The sequence below is a fragment of the Gorilla gorilla genome, chromosome 1 (genome assembly GCF_029281585.2).
Source record: "Gorilla gorilla gorilla isolate KB3781 chromosome 1, NHGRI_mGorGor1-v2.1_pri, whole genome shotgun sequence".
Taxonomy (NCBI): domain Eukaryota; kingdom Metazoa; phylum Chordata; class Mammalia; order Primates; family Hominidae; genus Gorilla; species Gorilla gorilla.
In genome coordinates this window covers 30,144,156-30,165,118 of record NC_073224.2, presented here as the reverse complement: position 1 = coordinate 30,165,118, position 20,963 = coordinate 30,144,156, and the positions used below count along the sequence as shown (strand labels likewise).

The following is a 20,963-nucleotide window of genomic DNA, read 5'->3' as shown; positions in this document are numbered from 1 at the left end:
AGACATCTACTTTAACTATTAGAATGAAAGTTCACAGTGAATCCATGAAACCCGGTTTCAGATCTATAATTCATTAACTCTTTCCCCAAAAGTCCAAATGCTTCTTTATCAGATTACTATAAAATTGCTATTCCTTCTTTTTAAAGTTCAGAGTGGGCACATACTGTAATCAAGGTATAGATTGTCTAACCATTATTAAATGCACTAGAGTTTTTTTCAGATGTAATTCCATTTTGGTCCAAATCATTAGTTTGAAGCAACATTATGGATTGTGAAACAAGTTATAATTGTGCAAAAATGATTTTCTTGTCTATTTCATAGACATACTATGGAATGTATGTCTAAATTTTTACATGAAATATACAGCTATTTTACTTCCATTGTCATTTTATCACAGATATATATAGGATTTATAATGTCTAATTTGTATTGAAGTATCAGTAATGTGATATTATTTATTAAACACTCATCATACAGGTATTTGGTGAACAGCAGATGTTGAAGTTGCAAGGAGGATAAAATGTCACCTTAAATATTATGTTGGTGCTGATAAAAGAAAGTGTTGAAAGCTTAAAATTTGGCCAGATGTGGTGGCTCACTCCTGTAATCCCAGCACTTTGGGAGGCCGAGGTGGGCAGATCATTTGAGGTCACGAGTTTGAGACCAGCCTGACCAACATGGTGAAACCCCATCTCTACAAAAAATACAAAAAAAAATTAGCCAGGCATGGTGGTGGGCGCCTGTAGTCCCAGCCACTCTGGAGCTGAGGCAGGTGAATTGCTTGAACCTGGGAGGCAGAGGTTGCAGTAAGCCGAGATGGTGCCACTGCACCTGGGTGACAGAGTGAGACTCCATCTTAAAAAGAAAAAAAGCCCAAAAGTTACTTAGGTTACTAGTTTATTTGTATGAGAAGAAGTTGACATAGAGTGCTCTATGATCTCACTTAGTAGTTGTCTAATTACTAGATATTATATTTCGGAAATAATTAGCCCATTCCTCTAATGGCCAAAATTAATGAAACTTTTAACTTTGCTTTTAATTTACCTTATGCTTGATTTAACAGAAAACATTAACTATTATTTTTACAAAATGTGCTTCTTTCATCTATGACGATGATTTCTTTAGAAGTCTTTATTTTGAAATATTGTAAAAGTAAGTTTTATTCCAGCGTCTTAAAAAAAATTATGCTAAAATTTGTTTTGGTAAAGAAGCTGAAACCCAGGTAACTTCAGAAATTGGGCTTATACAATACAGGAGGGTGGAAAAGTTTATGAAGATTTGAATGTTTAACTTACAGAATCATTACTCTGGTTGTGAATTATCTGTTTAAATTTCCATTTTATTATATGAAAAGTGGGATATTGTTTTTACTAAGACTTTTTAAAAATAACTATTTATTAATTAATTTATTTATTTTGAGACGGAGTCTCCCTCTGTCTTCCACGCTGGAGTGCAGTGGCGCAGTCTCGGCTCACTGCAAGCTCCGCCTCCCGGGTTCACGCCATTCTCCTGTCTCAGCCTCCCGAGTAGCTGAGACTACAGGCACCCACCACCACGCCTGGCTAATTTTTTGTATTTTTAGTAGAGATGGGGTTTCACCATGTTAGCCAGGATGGTCTCCATCTCCTGACCTCGTGATCCGCCCACCTCGGCCTCCCAAAATGCTGGGAAAAGTAAGTTTTTAAATATAAAATTTAGCTATATTTTAATGTACTTTTTATTAGAATCAGTTATTAGGATCAATAAAATTTATATGATTTGATTGGGCCTATTTTTCTGTTTATGTTGCCTTATTCAATAGAATATGTCATAATGATTTTTTAAACTTATACACAACTGTCCACAAACATCTGTTTTGACATTGTTTAAAATAAGTAGACTTCCTTTGAAGAGTCATTTTTTCTCAAAGATGTTAGATCAGATTTCTTCCCCCATTTTTTTTTCAGTGAATATTTTGGGATTTATTTACTCTTTCAGTCTTTACTTTTTGATTTCAAGAGAAATTTTACAATTATGTATTCTAAATTCAAATCCGTTCTCCTTGTTCTCTTCTAAATAGGCAAGATATGACTCAAACTTAGAGACTGCAGCTTAAATTTAGAGAACACATTGGTGCAATTCCACATCAAAGATTTTACATGAAAATTAAGAGGATGTTGGCAGTTTACTAAATGTGAGTTAATATAAGTCTATAGAGCTCTGCCATATTCTTTATTTTTCCATATTTCCCTAAATGTATCCTATCCTTGAAAAACAAAATCCATAATACTCATCAAGGAATCATGAAAAATGTCAAGCAATATTTTCTGTAGGTGATTTTTTTTTTAACCTTTCTACTAGGCCCCTACCATCTTAATTAGCTTTTTAAACTTTTATCAATTTCAGGCTGAACACGTATTGATAGATGAATGAACTCTCAATTTATTAGAGCCAATAATTAAAATAATTCCAGCTATTTTTATTTCATTCTTGTTAGCAATGAATTTTTATTGAGTAACTTTGGCCCTATGGCATCTGAAGCGTTTAATACTTACCATCATTTAGCAGACAGCTGGTCTTAAAACTACTCTGTTACACATTGATATTCTCCAATCATATCCTCAGCAATAAAAAAGTAAATCAAATTAGGGAGGAAAATATAAGGAATTATAGAGCTGAGCTCTATTTTCCCCATCTGTAACACCAGGTTACTAGTACCTTTCTTATTCTCCTTGATTTTATAAGTAGCAAGTAAAGTACATGTAGAAGTAATATGAAAAGTTATAAAGGATCTTAAATTTCTTATTATTGCTTGGGAATTTTTAAAAATCTGGACTAATTTGAGTAGTGGCTATGCAAGGAATGCTCAGAAGAGTTTACAGATGTATTATGTTTTTTCCCATTTATAACTTGTAAGTTTTGGGCCAGGCACAGTTACTCACGCCTGTAATCCCAGCACTTTGGGAGGCCGAGGTGGGTGGATCACGAGGTCAGGAGATCGAGACCATCCTGGCTAACACGGTGAAACCCCGTCTCTGCTAAAAATACAAAAAATTAGCCAGGTGAGGTGGCGGGCGCCTGTAGTCCCAGCTACTTGGGAGGCTGAGGCAGGAGAATGGCATGAACCCGGGGGGCAGAGCCTGCAGTGAGCCGAGATCGCGCCACTGCACTCCAGCCTGGGCAACAGAACAAGACTCCGTCTCAAAAAAAAAAAAAAAAAATTGTAAGTTTTTTAAAAAAATAGAATTAAAAAAACAGAGAGCACCTTCGTTTAGAAAAAAGATAATTTAGTTTAGAAAGATCTTATAGGCCCTATATGTATATACATAATTAAAGTATTTGGCCAAAGTGGGGAAGGAAAGGAGAATGAGAGGAAGAATGGCTTTTCTATGTATTTTCATGTCAAAGCATATATTAACTCTTGGCTATGCTCTCTCCTTTATGACATGGTGATATGGTTTGGCTGTGTCCCCATCCAGATCTCATCTTGAATTCCCATGTGTTGTGGAGGCAACCAGTGGGAACCAATTTAATCATGGGTTCAAGTCTTTCCCATGATGTTCTCATGATAGTGAATAAGTTTCATGAGATCTGATGGTTTTTAAAAAGAGGAGTTCCCCTGCACAAGCTCTCTCTCTCTTTGCCTGCTGCCATCCATGTAAGATGTGACTTACTCCTCCTTGCCTTCCACCATGATTGTCAGGCTTTTCCAGCCACGTGGAACTGTAAGTCCAATTAAACCTCATTCCTTTGTAAATTGCCCAGTCTCGGGTATGTCTTTATTATGACATTAAAGCATGTTCCTGGGCTGCTTTGGTGGCCCAGTTTCTGTGCTTTCTTTACCTACTGTATGGTAACTTGAGTTCAATTTCACAGTCTTTCATTTGTTCAGCCAGAGGGACTCTGAATGCTAAGAGGCCAGCCATGAAGCCCCTGTAGAGGGAGGGGATGCCTCATGCTGCCCAGCAGCAACCTTCTTGACTGATGAGGGCACTGCAATGACAACTTCCAAGGGGATTCCAGTCTAGTTCCCTCAATGGCAGCAGAGATGAGAGGCTTTGTAGAGTGAGTTTTTGAAATACATACATTGGGAGAAGCCAGTACTTCTGTCAGAGGCCTTGCTGAAGTGATTTGGCATTGACAGGAATTATGGAATAACCATTGACTTCAGTAGGTGTACACATTTGACTTTCATCTGTTGCTAACAAGTTCGTATGTTTACTGTCTCTAGCTGCAATGATACCAATATTCTGGTGGTCTAGGATATATTGCTGGCCATCCAGTATGTGTCATGTCCTGTTTAAAGATTCATTTTTTCACCCTATGTAATGTGCTATTTGGCATATGGGCAGTTCTTCATAATATGCCTGCATAGTCTTGAAAGTTGATAGAAAAATGATTTTTACTGCCTTCTTTCAAATTTACAGTTTTTTTTTTCTTCAAACACTCAAGAGTCTTTTTAATTTCCTTCCCTTCACCCTTTCTCATGAAGTCTTTCCTGGCCATTCTCCCGTTCTCCCACCACTTTAGGTTTTCTATTCTAGCAGTTTCTTCCACTCCTTTGTACTCTAGGATTGACAAACCCTAAGAAAGCACTATTAAAACCGAATTCCTCCTAGACTGTTCCAAAAAGCATTTAGGATCCTCTTCATCTTTTGCCACTTCAAAGACCTTCTCTTTCATACAATGCAAGAAATTAGAGAAAAAGCATCCGGGCCAACAGAAGAAAAATTCTTTGTCAGCTAATTATCAGTGATGATGAACTTGGTGTAATCTGAATGAAAATGGAGCTCACCACTTGTGCTTTAAGAATTGACCACTTAGACCATCCTGGCCAACATGGTGAAACCCCATCTCTACTAAAAATACAAAAATTAGCCAGGCATATTGGCACATTCCTGTAATAACAGCTACCTGGGAAGCTGAGGCAAGAGAATCGCTGGAACCTGGGAGCAGAGGCTGCAGTGAGCTGAGATCACGCCACTGCATTCCAGCCTGGGTGACGGAGCAAGACTCTGTCTCAAAAAAAAAAAAAAAAAAAAAGAAAAGAATTGACTTGCAGTTTCCAACAGATTTCACTCGGCAAAAAGGCATTCCTTCAGAGCATGAAAACATTTAGTAAACACAATGGATGAATTTAAAGACCCTTTGTTGCCACCTGCTATAACTACCAGTGGTGACCAGAGCTTAGCAAGAAATTCTTTAGGAGGGGTTTTTGGACCAAAACAGGTCAGCTTTCTTAATTAACAGGTGCTAGGTCTGGATGTGTGGGTGATTAAGTTTTTACTCTTGTTTGAAATGATTTCTAATGAAAACACATGTATTTTATACATTATTATTATACTTAAAGCCCTACAAAATGACATTTTAAAAACAGGATTTCAAGATGTAGCCTATAGGACAACTTAAATAGTTAGGTAATTTAATCTATGCAGATATAATGGAGGGCCTAAATAAATAAAAGAGTAAGTTCTAAATAGTGACCAACTTATAATGTAACCAGCCAATTGTCAAACTTGACTTCTATCAAGAAACTTCTAACATTTAGCCCCTGTGTAACTTTGGTATAGACACCAAAGACTAGAAACGGGTGGCCTGAGGGCCACAGAATTAGCAAACATTTTTGGGAAACACTTAAACATCGGATGATTTTATGGAAAGATCTGGATTGCTGCCTTCTTTTCGGAGTGGAAACTCTGATAACACTCAACTCACATTCAAGATTGCCCACCCCACTCCCACAAGGCAATAAATATCTGACTGGCACTGAGCAGTGGCTGTGTCCTTTGGGGGTAAATGCTCTTGGGTTCACCACAGTTCATGCCCATTGTTTTTGTTTTCTCTCTCTCTCCCTCTCTCTCTTTATTTAAACACATAGTCGCTTTCATTCACTCACTTTGTGTAGGTAGTCCCTGTAGTTGTCTGAATTTGTGACTTGATGTAAATGCTAATATAAACTCGTAGAACATGGGTTCTTTTGGGAGGGAAACTTGTGCAAATTAATAATTCTCACAATCATGTGGCTGGGCCAAATCATTATCAGAAAAATAAAGAAATTTGATAATATCTTACTAGTTTAGGATTGTGTCTGTGTTTTTATGTTTATCTCTATGTATGTACCCCTGTGTGTGGATATATGTACATGTATGCATGTATATACATATATACAGAGGTATACATATATATCTATACATAATGTGATTTCTGCCAAAAGGGTGACTGTAGATGTTGAGATGAAACATTAATTTTCACCATTGTGGCATACTTAATGAAATCTGCTCATCTTTAGCCAAATGCCTTTTGATTTTTAAGACATTAGATGGAATTCAGCTAAATAACAGAACAGTCATTATCTATTCTTTGGTTGCTTTCAAAATATGTTATTTAGTCATATCCTCCTCAGCTCACTTTTAGTCTATATGTTGTAAATTTCTACAAATCTGAAGCTGTATATGATTTCCCATATTTCAGTTTCCACAGTGATGTGCAACAGACATTGATCTTTTCCTAATGCAATAATAAGCTAGAAGCATTTTTCAAACATGGGCACTTGATTTGCTTTATTATCATCAAGAACAAAAGGAAATGCATTTGGCCAAGGTCAGCGTGAGGGGAACGCTAAAACCTGTGCCAGAAAGCCTTCTGCTCTTCTGGTTCATTAATGCTATCCATTTGGCTCCAGTCTTCCCTGATTTAAGATATGAAGTATGTTGATGTTTCCAACTGCCAGGGCAGTTGTCGGACTCTGAATCTGTGGGTCAATTCCATCTTTTTAAGTACACCATTTCATTCATAGACTTTTAGAACTGGAAGAGAGCTTAACATGTGATCAAACTCATTCATCTGCTTCCAGGCAGGAGAGCAATAAAAATGTCTCAGGAAGGGAATGGTTTTCCTCATTTGTCAAATTTCCCAAGTATAGCAATCTATGATCTTTCTTGTTCAATATTCAGTATCTAAATATAATTCTCTCATCAGTCAGTTCTTCTTAATATCTAACTGAGGTTTTCACAGCATATCAAATGCTGTTTTATGTTATCTATGATGAATAGTTAAAAAATAAAACTAAGAGTCTACCTTTCAGCCAACTCCTTTTTTTTCTTCAATGCTTCATGATATGTTGTTATCTTCAAGTTTTCTATACTTTTCTTAATTTACTGTACACTGGTGCATTAAGAAAACATGCCAAACAAGAATTACTGAAAAAAATTGACAAGAGGTTCATATTTGTGTGCGTACATTCCAGTTTTAGAATTACCAAAAGAAAAACAAAAATCATCATAGTGCATGGCTGTAAAGCATGATGCACATTTATTTATTCACTTACTCAGTATTTATGAGTACCTACTGTGTAGCAGGCATGTGATACATACTGCATGGCTAATGATGATGTATAGACACTTACAACATGCACCAAAATCATTTGATTATGTTTTGATCCTTCAAAGCTTTTTCAATTAGTATGTCATTTTCACTATGCACTCCACTCTCAAATTTTTATGGAATTAAGCTGAATATATGTAACAAATGAAATACCTTGACGTTTGCAGTTAGGCCGGTCTATATTCCAAAAACATACAGGGAGACAATTGACAGAAAAGACTAAGAAATTTAAGTTTGGAAAATGCAAAGAAATTTTCATGGGGAATTCTGCCTCCTTCTACATGAGGGAGTGACATTTGAAGTCTCCATTCTCAACATCTAGCCTTCAGCTGCCTTGTGAATGGGAAAATGTGTTTGTTTTTTTCTTGGCACACACTAGAATTTAAAGATGCATCCTTGCATTAAGGATCATGTTGACTAGACTGGCAATTGCCCTTCATACAACCCGTCATATAATAACAATACACAGGGAAGTCTGTCAGGAAATTCATGACTTGTTACAAATACAAACTTTTTTCAGCCAAGACTCAGTATGTTTGGTGTCTGGATATATCATTGGTGTTTTCTATATTTTCACACATGTTTCACTCAGTCTGAGAACAAAAATACAGGCTATGGACTTCACCGTACCACAGTACTTCACATGTACAGTTTCCTCACTGGCCCTCAGAGTATATACTTTCCCAACTGTTAATTTCTTTGACGAAAAATTTTGGTATGTTTAGATGGACATGTAACTATGCATACACATACGTATAACTCTCCTCCAAACCTTTAACATGATATATCAATTTAATGTGAATCTGGAGTGGATCCATATTAAGACCTAGTTGCTCAGAGTAGCAAAATAAAAATCACATTGAATATTTAGCTTGTAATCCAGATGTCCAAATATAATGCCTTTTGTATGCATATTGTGTGCATCAAAGCAAACAGAATTTATAGTCATCTTACTGAAACCAGATAGAATTGAGATTCTGAAAACATACAAGAGATCAAAAGATGCTAAATGGAAATAAATTGAACAGGAAACATTGCTTATTTAGTGTGTCTGTAATCTATAGTATTTTCATATTTGTGTTCATTTTAATGAATATATATCATTTATATATATACATAGATTTCTTATTTTCACCAGTATTCATAATTCTCTTACCTCAGTTTCTCCCATGAGACCTTACATTCCTCAAGAGTTGAATTGTTAACTCTAGGAGAGAAAAACTGTACATTAATTGGCTTGAAAATGTGCCCTCAGGGGGCTACAGGCAACTGTGGATAGCTCAGGTCTCAAGGCAGCTGAGAATGTGCTCTGAATCTTTTGTGCTTTTCTTTTCAATTTCTGAATTTATACAGAACTTATATTTTTCTCTCATAATCTCTGCTGTTTTTTCTTTACTAACTTTCCTCATGAATATTTAAGAACACCGTTGGTAGATGCATGGGGTTCAGTAATGGTATATAGAGTTGGTTGAGAAGGGGATGGAAACCACTGTATTCTCTTGATTTCATATCAGACTCTGAATCAACCCATTTTCGAGTATCCTTCTAACTGCTTTTTCATGTTCCTTCATTACTTCTTGTTTATTCTACTAAGACTTACAATGGAGTCATTAGACTCCACTTTATTTCTCTCTATTGGATAAGCAGAGAGACTGTGGCTTGCTTAGTTTTATATTTAGTTATTTTTTATGGGGTTTTGAATTTTGAATAAATAATATTTGGGGCTTCTTTTACACAGAGCATTCCCCTGGGGGTGCTATGCACTGTTATTACTACTATGACTGTGTTAGATTTATTGCTACCGATGTTACCAAGAAATAAGAAGTGTCGCAGTGTAACAAGACATCTCTCGCTTGTATTGTATTTACATTTAATCTCTACTGAACTATTCTTTTCCTAAGAGGAAACATTTTTTCCTAAAGAGGTATAATTCTCTTTACACATGACCTGGGAACATATACCATATTCTTTATACTAGATTTACTTTATTTTGAATTTCTACTTTGCCAAATTATAGTGATCACCAGAGAAATATTATCAAACATCATGCCTCTCTTTGGTATCCAATAATTGACACACTCAGGATTTCTGCTCCAGTCTGGTAATACATTTTATTGTCTTTAGTGAATTACTAACACAATGGCTCAGAGATAAAGTTTTCCCCTATTAGAATTTCCATAAGTTCCTCTTTGAGCTTCATAGGCTCTTCCTAGGTTGCCCGTATGATCTAGATTCACATATGCTGAAACCAAATGCCCTCCAGGCTCATATGGCACCTTTCTCTGCCATCTATTTCCTTTTTAAAAAAAAAATCTATATTTTAAATCCATGTCTGCTTTTTTGATCATTAGACTCTACTATATTCCACTATATTCATTTCCATCAAATGAACCAAAGTGACTGTGGGCTCTCAACCCAGCAACTTGTAAACCTGCTTGGTTGATTTCATATTTAATTCATTTTACAGGGCATTGCATTTTGCATAAATAATATTTGTGCTTCTGTTTATACAGAGCATCCCCATGGGGTGCTGTGCACTGTTATAACTATTATTATTGGGTTAAACTTATTGCTGCCAGTGTCACATTTAATTGTGAATTAGTAGAATCACTTCTCCTGATGTTGATGTACAACCCCATTTCATATCTTTACCCATGAATTCATAACTTTATTCATATGAGAAAGCAATTTTGAAAAGGATAAAGAGAAGATTCACCCATCTTAAATAGTAACAAGATAAAATATAGTTTAGATATGCATGAACCATAGTAGTATCTTTTTTCAATAGTTTAGGAAATTTTTAGCAGGCAAAAAGAAGGAAAGGGAAGATTTTCCTTTTTTCTTTAAAGACAATCCCTATGTTCAGCAAATGCAGGCCAAGCATCCTCTCATTCTCGTTCTCTCTCTCTCTCTCTCTCTCCCTCTGACATCAAGCAAAGTAAGAAATAGTGCCTTTTGAATAGGAGATTTCCTTTAATTACATTGGGGAAGTGATAATGGTAGGTATTGCATGTTTAATGTAATGTTCTGGATGCCCCTTTTCTTTCTTTCTTTTTTTCCCCCTTCACAGCCACCTCCTCTTGAGCAGAAATAGAAGGTTCGAGGCTTGTCAGCATCAGTTTATAGATAGCTGTTTAAAAATAATGAGATATTGGGTATTGTAAGGCTCAGGGCTGTCTTGCCAGACTCATTTATTTCCATTCACCTTTTGTCAGAATTGCAGACAGAAGACATTCAATTAAAACTTGTCACCTGTTGCAGATGACATAATTTGTACTTGTATGTGTCATAGATTAGGGCTCCATGCTTCAGATGAAGCAACTTTACCCCTGGTAGAACAACATCTCTCCTGTTAAATATTTTGTTTATGGTTATTCCGATTTCTGTCATTGCAATCTCAGCTCCAGTGCAGATTATAAATTTAGCACAAGATCCCCAGAACCAGCTAAGAGCAGTCAATCACATTGTGGAGGGGGAAAAAATAGAAGAAGAGACTTCTTTGGGGTTATGTCCTATACACAGAAATCCACAACTGTATTTTGGATGCAACTTGAATCTGAAATGGAGGGAAGCCTTTGTAATTTCCTATGCAAGCCTCACATGTTTAATAGTCCAGATAGCTATCAGGAGACCAAAACGAAAGACTTCCCCTTGCTAATTGTTAATTCATCTGTAGAGCAAGGAAGCTTTAATGTGAGTCATGGCTTTTATCTCTTTTAGTGACTGAGGACTCTGTTTAAAAAAAAAAAAAAAAAAGCCCTCCTAATGGATATGCATTTTCTCTCCCTGTGTGATTTTTCTCTTTTATATCATCAGACCTTATAATGTTTCCACATGCAGCCAAGCAGTTTCCAATGTTTCTGAATTGTTGTCATGATATTCCAGCACAAGTAAATGTAATCATTGGCTGGGGGAGTTTAGTGGAAAATAGACTCTGTGGGACTCCCTCCTGAACTGTAAAATTCAACTGGAAGGTGGCTCTGCCTCCCTGGCCCTTGAAATACACACCTTGTCTAATTTGCAGTGAAGACCAGGAGCAGGGAAATTAATATCCCTCAGTCCCTGCCTCAGTGGAAAAAAAGAGGAATGGAATCTTTTTATCACTTTTGGTTTGTTCACGATCTCATAGCTGTGAACTTTTAAAGGTGAAATCACCTTATAAAGTGATAGAGGCAAAATCGCCTAGCCCTTTTGAGTAACAGTGTTCATTATTTTTTCCTCCTGCTAGTTCATCATTCTTCCTACCTTTTATATGTGCCCCATATCATGATGCAGGTATTGTTTACCTCCATAATTGGTTTTCATCTGCCTGTGTTTCTGCTTTTGGAATATATACCAAATGCTTTCTTCCAAAAATAGACTTTGATGGCAGAGAAGCAGTTTAAACATAGTGCTTAAGAACGTGAGTTCTGCAGCCATTCTCCCCACTTCCACTCCTGTTTCTGCCTCTTACTAGTTCCGGTTTTCTCATCTGTAAAATGGGATGATAATAGCACCTGCCTCATAGGATTGCTATAAGGATTAAATGTGTTAATATGCATTAAGTCATTAAGCCGTTGCCTAGCACATGATAAGTTCTCAATAACCAATGACTGCTAGTGACTGGCCACTATTTTGTTTTATCCCAAGATACTTCATGCACAAATTGATTAATTCATTTAACAACAAAGACGTTGCTTGGTAGGGAGAGGAGGTAGGTATGATGAGTTAAAGACTGTTGAAATAGGAAGAAAGAGGCTAAATAATGACCATATTTAACAATATCATAATCTATTTTGAGAACAGGCAATATAGTTAGAGAAAATATCTACTGTTTGGTTTCTTTAATTATCTTATATGATCCTCAAGAATTTAATATGCTTAGATCCTCCTTGGAGTATACGTGTGAATATACAAATAATTTTCACTACTCCTCTTACTGAGAAGCCTGTAAGTATGCACAGCTACTCTGGGTTAAACTGGTACACTCTCTCAGGGTATTGTCCCGAAGGAGAACCCCATCAGAGGCTGGCACTAAAATTGCCACTGCTGTGTCTGATACTGCTAATCTGCCTTTGCTTCTTTTCCTGCTGCTCCTCTAAGGGGTATTTTCTCTATTTATGATGGTTCCCTCATAGAAATCTCAGGAGAATTCAAGGGTGCTGTTGGATATTTCTCTTTCCCAAGGGAAGGAGGGAGGTGGCTTTAGGCAGCAAAGTGAACTACTGTATCAGGAAAACATATAGTGCAGGAAAAAGTTGCTGTCCTCTTTACCTTATTGTTTCAGAAGTCTTGCCTTTCCATTCTGCTCCCTATTCTCAATTGCAATCTATGTTTGATAACATTTATTTAAAACAACAGTTTGCTTATTGTAGTGTTCATTAACGATCTTTTCAAAATTATTATTACTTTAATGTGAATATTTGCATCTTTCTTAACTATTCCATGAGTCTAGATAAATTAATGCTTTTCAGCGAACTTTTATTTGGGAATAACATATTCAATGTGTTATCTTTAAATTGGGAAAGTAGGCTAGAGTATCCTTGTGTAATTCTCTGAAGGGAAGATTTTTTATTATCCTGTGAAATGCCTCTGACTTTGTGCTATTAAAGATGTGAAAAATACTTTTGACTTTGGACTACAGAATATTATAAAAATTTGCATTTGGGCACAAAATGTAGTCTCAAAATTAGCTGACCTAAGAAGACCTTGGGCTGAACTGTTTTACTTCTATTGGTGTTTATTTGCCTCACAGCATTTTTTTTTCCTCCTTGCCCTACTCTTGCTTTCTCAATTTTGTAAATTCTGACAATGTATGAGATTTGTAATTCCCTTGTGGCAACGTAGGCAAATGCGGTATATGAAAGAAGAAGCAATGTGAAACATTCTTGTAGGTAGGTAATGCCAGCTATTAAAATCTTTTATTTAGAAGAAAGATAATGGCAGTCTACACATGAATGGAAAATCTAATTGCCTTAATTAACTTCCAATCCTGTCAAACATTGAACACTGTGGGTCTTTTATTTCCTGGGAGAAATCTTATTTTTAAACTTCTTCAAAAGTGGTTTTCAAGTGGAGTCCAAACAGAAATTGTTTGTGTTTAAGATTGAAAAGGTATACAGAGACAGGCTTTGCCACCTTTAGTGGAAATATTTGGATTATGTTGTTGTTTGTTTATGACAAATCTGGATTTCCCAGGTTCTGATCATAAATATTATTATTGTTTGTTTCTGCTAAAATGGTTGGTTTGAATATTTTAAATGTATTAGTTTAATTAGATAATTATAAATTCTCTATTTAACTTTGTGTTGTGTACTTACAGCTAAACTCAGGAAAAGCATCTTTTTTAAAAAATAGAATTTTGATTTGTTCCTGTATCTCTTCTAAAATAATCACAATCTAAATAATATTGTTAGTGATGGAAGGGGGCAGGAAATAAAACGTGATACTAGATATTTCTATAAATCACTCAGACATCAAATAGTATTATTATTTGGCTGTCATCCTTTAAGTTATTTTACCGTTCCATCATATCTCAAATCTGTTTACCTACAGAATTGAGATGGGATAGATTGTAACACTCTATGCAGATAGATGTTCAATAAATGATCTTGACATTTTAAGATTTATAAAATATTTTTAAGTACATTCGTATAATAACCATAATATAATGTTATTGGATCATTACAGCAAAACATCATGGAGGATATACTCTTTATATCCATCTTATATTTGGAAAAGCAAATAAGTTAAGAGACTCATCAAAGTTTATAGACATAGTTACGGAAAGAGCCAGACAAAGAATTGAACCATTCTGACTAGCAAACTATGCTTTATTTGCTTTGACATATTCTTTGCATAATATTTAAGATAAAGGATTTAAGATAAAATATTATGTTATTACAGTTGAAAACCTTAATAAGGGAAACTTTAATCTTCACAGAATCATGATTGCAGACAATGGACCAAGCTCATAGGGATTTAATGATTGATTATTAGTTATCCTTCATTTTGATGTATGCAAGGCTAAAAATTTTAGGCCAGAGCATATAATAAAATTACTATAAATTAGTGGTAGTTAGAAACAATTACATAAAAATAATCTTATTTGGTAATTTGTATTATATTTCTCTTTCTCTGACCTCTCTTCATTTTTTGTTCGATTTGTATTTATTTTTAACTCAACATGTTATTTGCATTTATTACTACTAATGAGAAATCATAGCTTAAGTTTATGTCCAGGGAATGGTGATAGAGATAGAATTTTCATTCAATGTTTTTGACTTAGAATATTTTAATCTTCATAGCATTACTTTTTGGTTAAATACTTCTGTCCTTTGCAATGTACCTTTTATCACTATAAAATTTGCTTTTTAATAAGAAGAAATGTAGTATCCCAATTATGCAGAGTTTGTTTTCCAATGACTTTTCTAAAAGTTATGAGAGGTGCTTTTCATAATTTAATGTTTGATTTTCTGAGATCCTGCCTCATTTATGACATGGTGCTTTAATTGTATTGGTGTCTTTAATTTTTAAAAATTTGTTTTTCTGGAAAAAAACATTAAAAATAGAATTATGTTGAAAATATACAGATATCTTCATGATATCTATACAGTATTGTTTTATCTGACCATTTAAAATAACATTATTGAATTTAAGTACATATATTATTATGATTTACATGAATAAACCTATTTTCAAAGTTGCACAAATAAAGAGGCTTTGTCCACATGTTTGAATACATATTTTGGACTGTTTTAACTTTTGGAGCTATGTCCCTTGTGTGTAGGTTTTTATTTGATTGTCCTGGGGGCAAAAATCTGGTTTTACTGGGTGGTGTTTTCCCCCAGTGTAACTAAATAAATTGATGATTACTTTCAGTATGATGTGGAAGTAGTTGCGTCTGTCTGCTACTAGGATTTTGGTTCAAACATTTCACCAAGCATGAAATCAGGTAAACCAAATAATACCAATAATAGGATCATCATCCTACTAGACAATGCATAAAAGACAGATTTTTCCAGATTTTGAAAATGAGTTAAAAGCAGTATAAATATTTTCTACTTGAATTGAAAAAGTTGGAGTTGGAAATATTTACCTGCTTTTGACAGGGGATGAAAAATCACGAGTATCAGTTATTATGATCCTTTAAAATATATTGGCTCTAGAAATTTTTGCCATTAATCGCTATCTAAACTTGATGAGTATAATACTGCATGTGGAGTCCCTGTCAATTTTTACTATATAATTACGTAATCTGTTTTTATGAGTATCAATAACTAATCTTTTTTCTACTATCATATAAATAAAATTACAAATCATAAAAGAATGCATTATCTAATTAGTCTTTATTTTAGGAAATGAAGTGTAAAATCAGGACTTACGTGAAAGGTTTTTTACTGGATAGGTGTATAGCTAGGATAAATGAATGGATAGATGGGAAGGATGAGGTAAATGTACGAGTGAATGCATAGATAGTTATTGATCTACACACACGCAGGAAGGGATGTGGGGGACATAAGACAGCACCCCCTTAGATTTGTGATGCATGGAATAGGTAATATGAATTTTTCTATAGTCACCTTTTGAAGTTGAAAGAGAAATGCATAGTAATGGAATGTATTTGATAATACTTTTTGTTTGTTTGTTTTATGTTTGTTTGTTTGTTTGTTTTTTGAGATGGCGTTTCACTCTTGTTGCCCAGGCTAGAGTGCAATGGTGCGATCTTGGTTCACTGCAACCTCTGCCTCTCAGGTTTAAGCGATTCTTCTACCTCAGCCTCCTGAGTACCTGGGATTACAGGTGCCCACAACTACACCCAACTAAATTTTATATTTTTAGTAGAGATGGGGTCTTGCCATGTTGGCCAGGCTGGTCTCGAACTCCTGACCTCGGGTGATCCACCCACCTCAGCCTAATAATCCATAATACATAATAAAAACCCTGTCAATTGATGATGTATATTTTTTCTTCGTGTTGTGTAATAGCTAGCTTTCACTGTTGCACTTCCTCTGTAGACTTAGCCCAGTTGGCTAAACTACTTGATGGCTTTAAAGTGATATAACTGTATGTCTGAATTGTTTTCCACCAAGATCTTAAATCAAGTCACTCATCTATGGTCTTTTTCCACAGATCTTCATGATGGACAAAACTCCATTGTCACAAACTCACTAGCTCTGACTTCTGGGTTGGAGAATATGTAGTGTTTTGTTCAATATATGAGGATATATTGCTAACAGTGAATACATTCCTTGACAAGCATGAAAAGCAAATTTAGGGAGTCTACAAACTCAATCAAGATTTATTCTGCCAGCTTTCTTGGCTCTAACAATTTTAGTGATGTCCAAAAAATGTTCCCTCTCTCTTTAGCTTTTGCCTGTCATTGTTTCTCTCTCTCTGCCTGCCTTCTCTTCACACTTCTAATAATATCAGATTAAATGTTCTCATTGGGTTGGAATTGGATGACAAACATGTGAGGATATAATTAGTGTCATATGCTTTTGATTTTCTACTAAGATTTTTAATTTTCAAAATTCTTATAATGAAAGAGGTTTGAATGTGTCTTAGATGACCAGAAAAAATGTGGTCACCTTCAACTGGAAAACTATTCTGAAGAAAATTTTGAAGAGAAAGAGATGAAAAAAAATAAATCATGATGAAAGTGGAGAGAAGTAGAAGGCATTAAACTTTATTAAATATAGATGCAATAAAAATAGAACATCAGAAATTAGATGAACAAAGGAACACATCTGCTGTAGGCATGAAGTGCTTTAAAAGCAGCAATAAAGAAATATAACTTCTTTGTGAACAGCATGCATGGCAATTTTCAGTGAATGCTTAATAACCTTACCTAACTTTTTTGGGTTTTGATATTTGTTTGTTTAACCTATTTAACTTTTCTCAAAGTTGTCTCCTGATGTTATTTACACTATATTCTGATACTTCAATATGACAATTCAGGCTTTATCTAGAACCAAGTATTTGTGTGTTCTCCTAAAAGATAATCAACGCTTAAAGTAGTACCGTTAAGATAATATGAAAAATTGTTTTCCTAATAATCTTTAACATTTGAGTAATATATTCACTGTAAATATTCACGTAGAAATAGATCTGCTTCTCCCAAATCGTTTCATGTAACTCAGATAACCCACAGCTCACATATTCTGCATGACATTAATCAGTATTCCAAAAAAACTGGAGCTCTGGTTCAATTGGTTTGCAAAACACTGCATGTGCTATGTAGCTTCCTCTTAGAGTTTTACAGACCCCGTCGCATATTAATGGCTCTGAGAGGGCTTAAATAAAATAGTAATACTGATGATGCTGTTAAACCAAATCTATTTCCTAAACAGTTTGAGAAATGCCAAAATATGTACAACGAATTACATGGTTGAACTTCTCAATGGATACTTTTACATTGTTATGTCAATTAAAGTACAACGTAATATTGCAAAAGAGTGTCTCCTCGCTTCTGCTCCCAAGCAGTCATCCCTGTATTTGGTAGGGATTTATGTGGTCCTGTGCTAAACTTTACAATTACAGTCTGGAAACTAGATTGACAAGCTCTTCCCTATCACTTCCTGATATTAATGAAATTTTCCTATATTTGTAATCCCATTCATTCCCTTGGCTTTTTCCTTAATCTTTTAAATCCATTGCCAGAAAATCCCCTTTGAATCTTGACCCAACCCATCACTATTTGGGAAAAAGTTCTATTCCTGTCAGTCTACTTTTGCCCACTTTCCAGCTTCACCCTTTAGCCGTCTCCTATTAACATTCACTTCCTTCGGCATCCAAGCATTTGGAATTCTTTGGGAAGCTCTTCTTTTCCTTCCTTCCTTCTTTCCTTCCTCCCTCCTTTCCTTTCCTTTCCTTTCCTTTCCTTTCTTTTCCTTTCCTTTCCTTTCCTTTCCTTTCTTTTCCTTTCCTTTCCTTTCCTTTCTCTTCCCTTCCCTTCCCTCCTCTTCCACTCTTCTTTCCTTCTTTCCTTCCTTCCTTCCTTCCTTCCTTCCTTCCTTCCTTCCTTCCTTCCTTTCTTCCTTCCTTCCTTCCTTTCTTTCTCTCTGTCTTTCTCTCTTTCTTTCTTTCACAGAGTTTCACTCCTGTTGCCCATGCTGGAGTGCAATGGCACAGTCTCAGCTCACTGCAACCTCCGCCTCCCGGGTTCAAGCGATTCTCCTGCCTCAGACTCCCGAGTAGCTGGGATTACAGGCATGCACCACCACGCCTGGCTAGTTTTGTATTTTTAGTAGAGACAGGGTTTCTTCATGTTGGTCAGTCTGGTCTCAAACTCCCAACCTCAGGTGATCTGCCTGCCTTGGCCTCCCAAAGTGCTGGTATTATACAGGCGTGAGCCACCGCACCCGGCTAGGAAGCTCCCCTTTCTATCCTGTGTTCAGCCCAAACCTGCTCTCAGTTTTCTCACATATGAGAGGAAATACAAATTTGTGCCAAAATGTAAATAACATTCCCCTTGAGACATATTGACATTTTGATAGAGAACAATTCTTGCGTCTCTCAGGACTGAATCTGTGTAGTGTAATTCTGGCCTCCCTCCTCCCCAGCACATAGGTGCTCTTTATTCAGCTCAATTCCACAGGTCCATCCTGAGGCCTCTGGCAGACTGGAGGGAAGTTGGATAGCTCTTGGTCTACTCAGTCCTACACATTGAGCTTTCAGGGCTGACTGATGAAAAGGATGCTAAATGCCAGGGTCTTTAATTTAAGAAACTATACTAGCACCAAATAGCGGCTTCTTTGTATTAATCTACATGGAAATCTGCCTTTTCTTTGATGTGCAAATAGTGACCCTGATGGCTTTGCATAAAATGTCTTTCGCATCTGTCATCTGCTGATAGATTTGGTTTTCAACCTCTGGCAATTTTGATTTAGCCACCACTTATTTACATTATTTGAGTACCCCTGGTCCATTCTGCATTCTACTGTTTGTCATCTATGTGATCTTGGGGGATACCGTCTAGGTATTTGATTGGTCTCAAATATAGCTACCTTAATAGTAAGCCGGTGCCTGTCTTTGCTCACAGGGGTGCGTCTTGACAGAGTACGTGGAGGTCGGCAGAAGTACAAGCGCAGAATAGATGCGGAGAACAGCCCATACCTGAACCCTCAGCTGGTTCAGCCAGCCAAAAAGCCATGTAAGTACAGCAGATGTGTCTGGCCCCAGAACATGAAATCCTCCCAGTTGGCTCTATGTACATCAACTTTGGCATGCCCATCCCTACTGATTCCAAGGAGACTTCTCTTTGTTGGAGAACAGTGGCTCTATTCCCAAAGATTGTCTGTGAGGAGCGACAGCAACTCAGCTTATTATCTTGTTTTTTCTTTTAGAGATATCTGTGGTTTTCTCTCTCCAGCCTTTTTTTTAACTTAGTCATTTTGTGGAAGCATAAGCATATTAATGCATAGCTTATATAGTGTGAATTTTACATTTACTGGTTATCTTTATTTGCAGAGGTACATAAAATGGATCATACTGTGATCATTAGTTCATTGGAGCTGTTAGTTTCAGATTTCACAAGAAAGTGATTTTTGTAGTTTTCACTAACTAAATGAGTTTGACTGCTCAACCTCCCAATGAAAATACATTAGGGGCCTCATTAATTTGGAGTTATAGAAGGTTAACACACTAGCTAGCAATAGATTAAAACAAGAATGGGCACTACTAACAACAAGCATAGGTGGCTGGTTCCATCTGAGATGCCCTTATGGACGGTATGAATTGTTTTTAAAGAGCTCATGGTTTTATGGAGCCAAGTTGCAATTTGAAAGGATGACCGGTACATTGCTAAAATGCAAGCCCCATTCTTTTTGTCATTAATGAAAAAGAGTTGGAATATAGATTGAGGCAATCACTGTATCCTATTTTCTGAAAATCAGTTAATAGTTGTAGTGCAACAGAACTAGCATTTTAGGATGTTTATGAATAGGAATCCTACTGGGCATGGAGGAGTACTTTGGTGAAAACGGTTTTCCAATTTAGCTGTCTTTGTCTAAGAAGACACAACCAGCACTCACCAGAGGAAAATGCATCTGTAGCAGTTCTAGGAAAGACATAGGTAATTTTTGATCTGCCTTCAGGGGAAGAGAAGATGTCCACTTCTAATTCAGATTCTCCAGGAGGGGTCACTGCTGTGCATCATACATATGTGAACATATGGAGATCTGTTAAGTAAATAAAACAGACCCTGAACTGTAAATGAAAGGACATTTTAGCTATGTCAAAGGAAAAACAACCAGTTTTACATAAAATTAAAGCTTAAGTGAACATATGGCATAGTTTCCTTTTGCCTTTCCAAAAAACATTATGTTGATTATACCTTCAATTGTCCAATCTGGCATCTTCTCCTCAGCCTGCATAAGCTGTTTGGCATTCTGCAAATACAATCGAGGACTGCATTAAACAGATTTTGCACATTATAATAAAAAAACTCTCTGATAATACAATAAAATGCAATAAACACTAATGCTTAATTTCATTAGAGGTTTAGTTTTTCTGAATTCACTAATATACAGACTGCCCATTTCTCATTTATTTTATATAAACATTGACTGAAACCATTGATAATTTCCTCTACTGAAAGAAAAATGAGCACCAGCCCATGT

The 20,963-nt window shown here is 35.9% G+C and overlaps 1 protein-coding gene across 10 annotated transcripts in view; it reads left to right on the top strand.

Moving 5' to 3' along the window:
• Nucleotides 1-20,963, top strand: part of ESRRG (estrogen related receptor gamma) — a 591,615-nt gene that overhangs the window by 507,068 nt on the left and 63,584 nt on the right. For all 10 annotated transcript variants that reach the window (XM_063708073.1, XM_019030557.4, XM_055379671.2 and 7 more), the window contains one exon: nucleotides 19,385-19,495. In XM_063708073.1, the coding sequence (XP_063564143.1) occupies nucleotides 19,385-19,495 (111 nt within the window). The remainder of the gene's footprint in view (nucleotides 1-19,384; nucleotides 19,496-20,963) is intronic.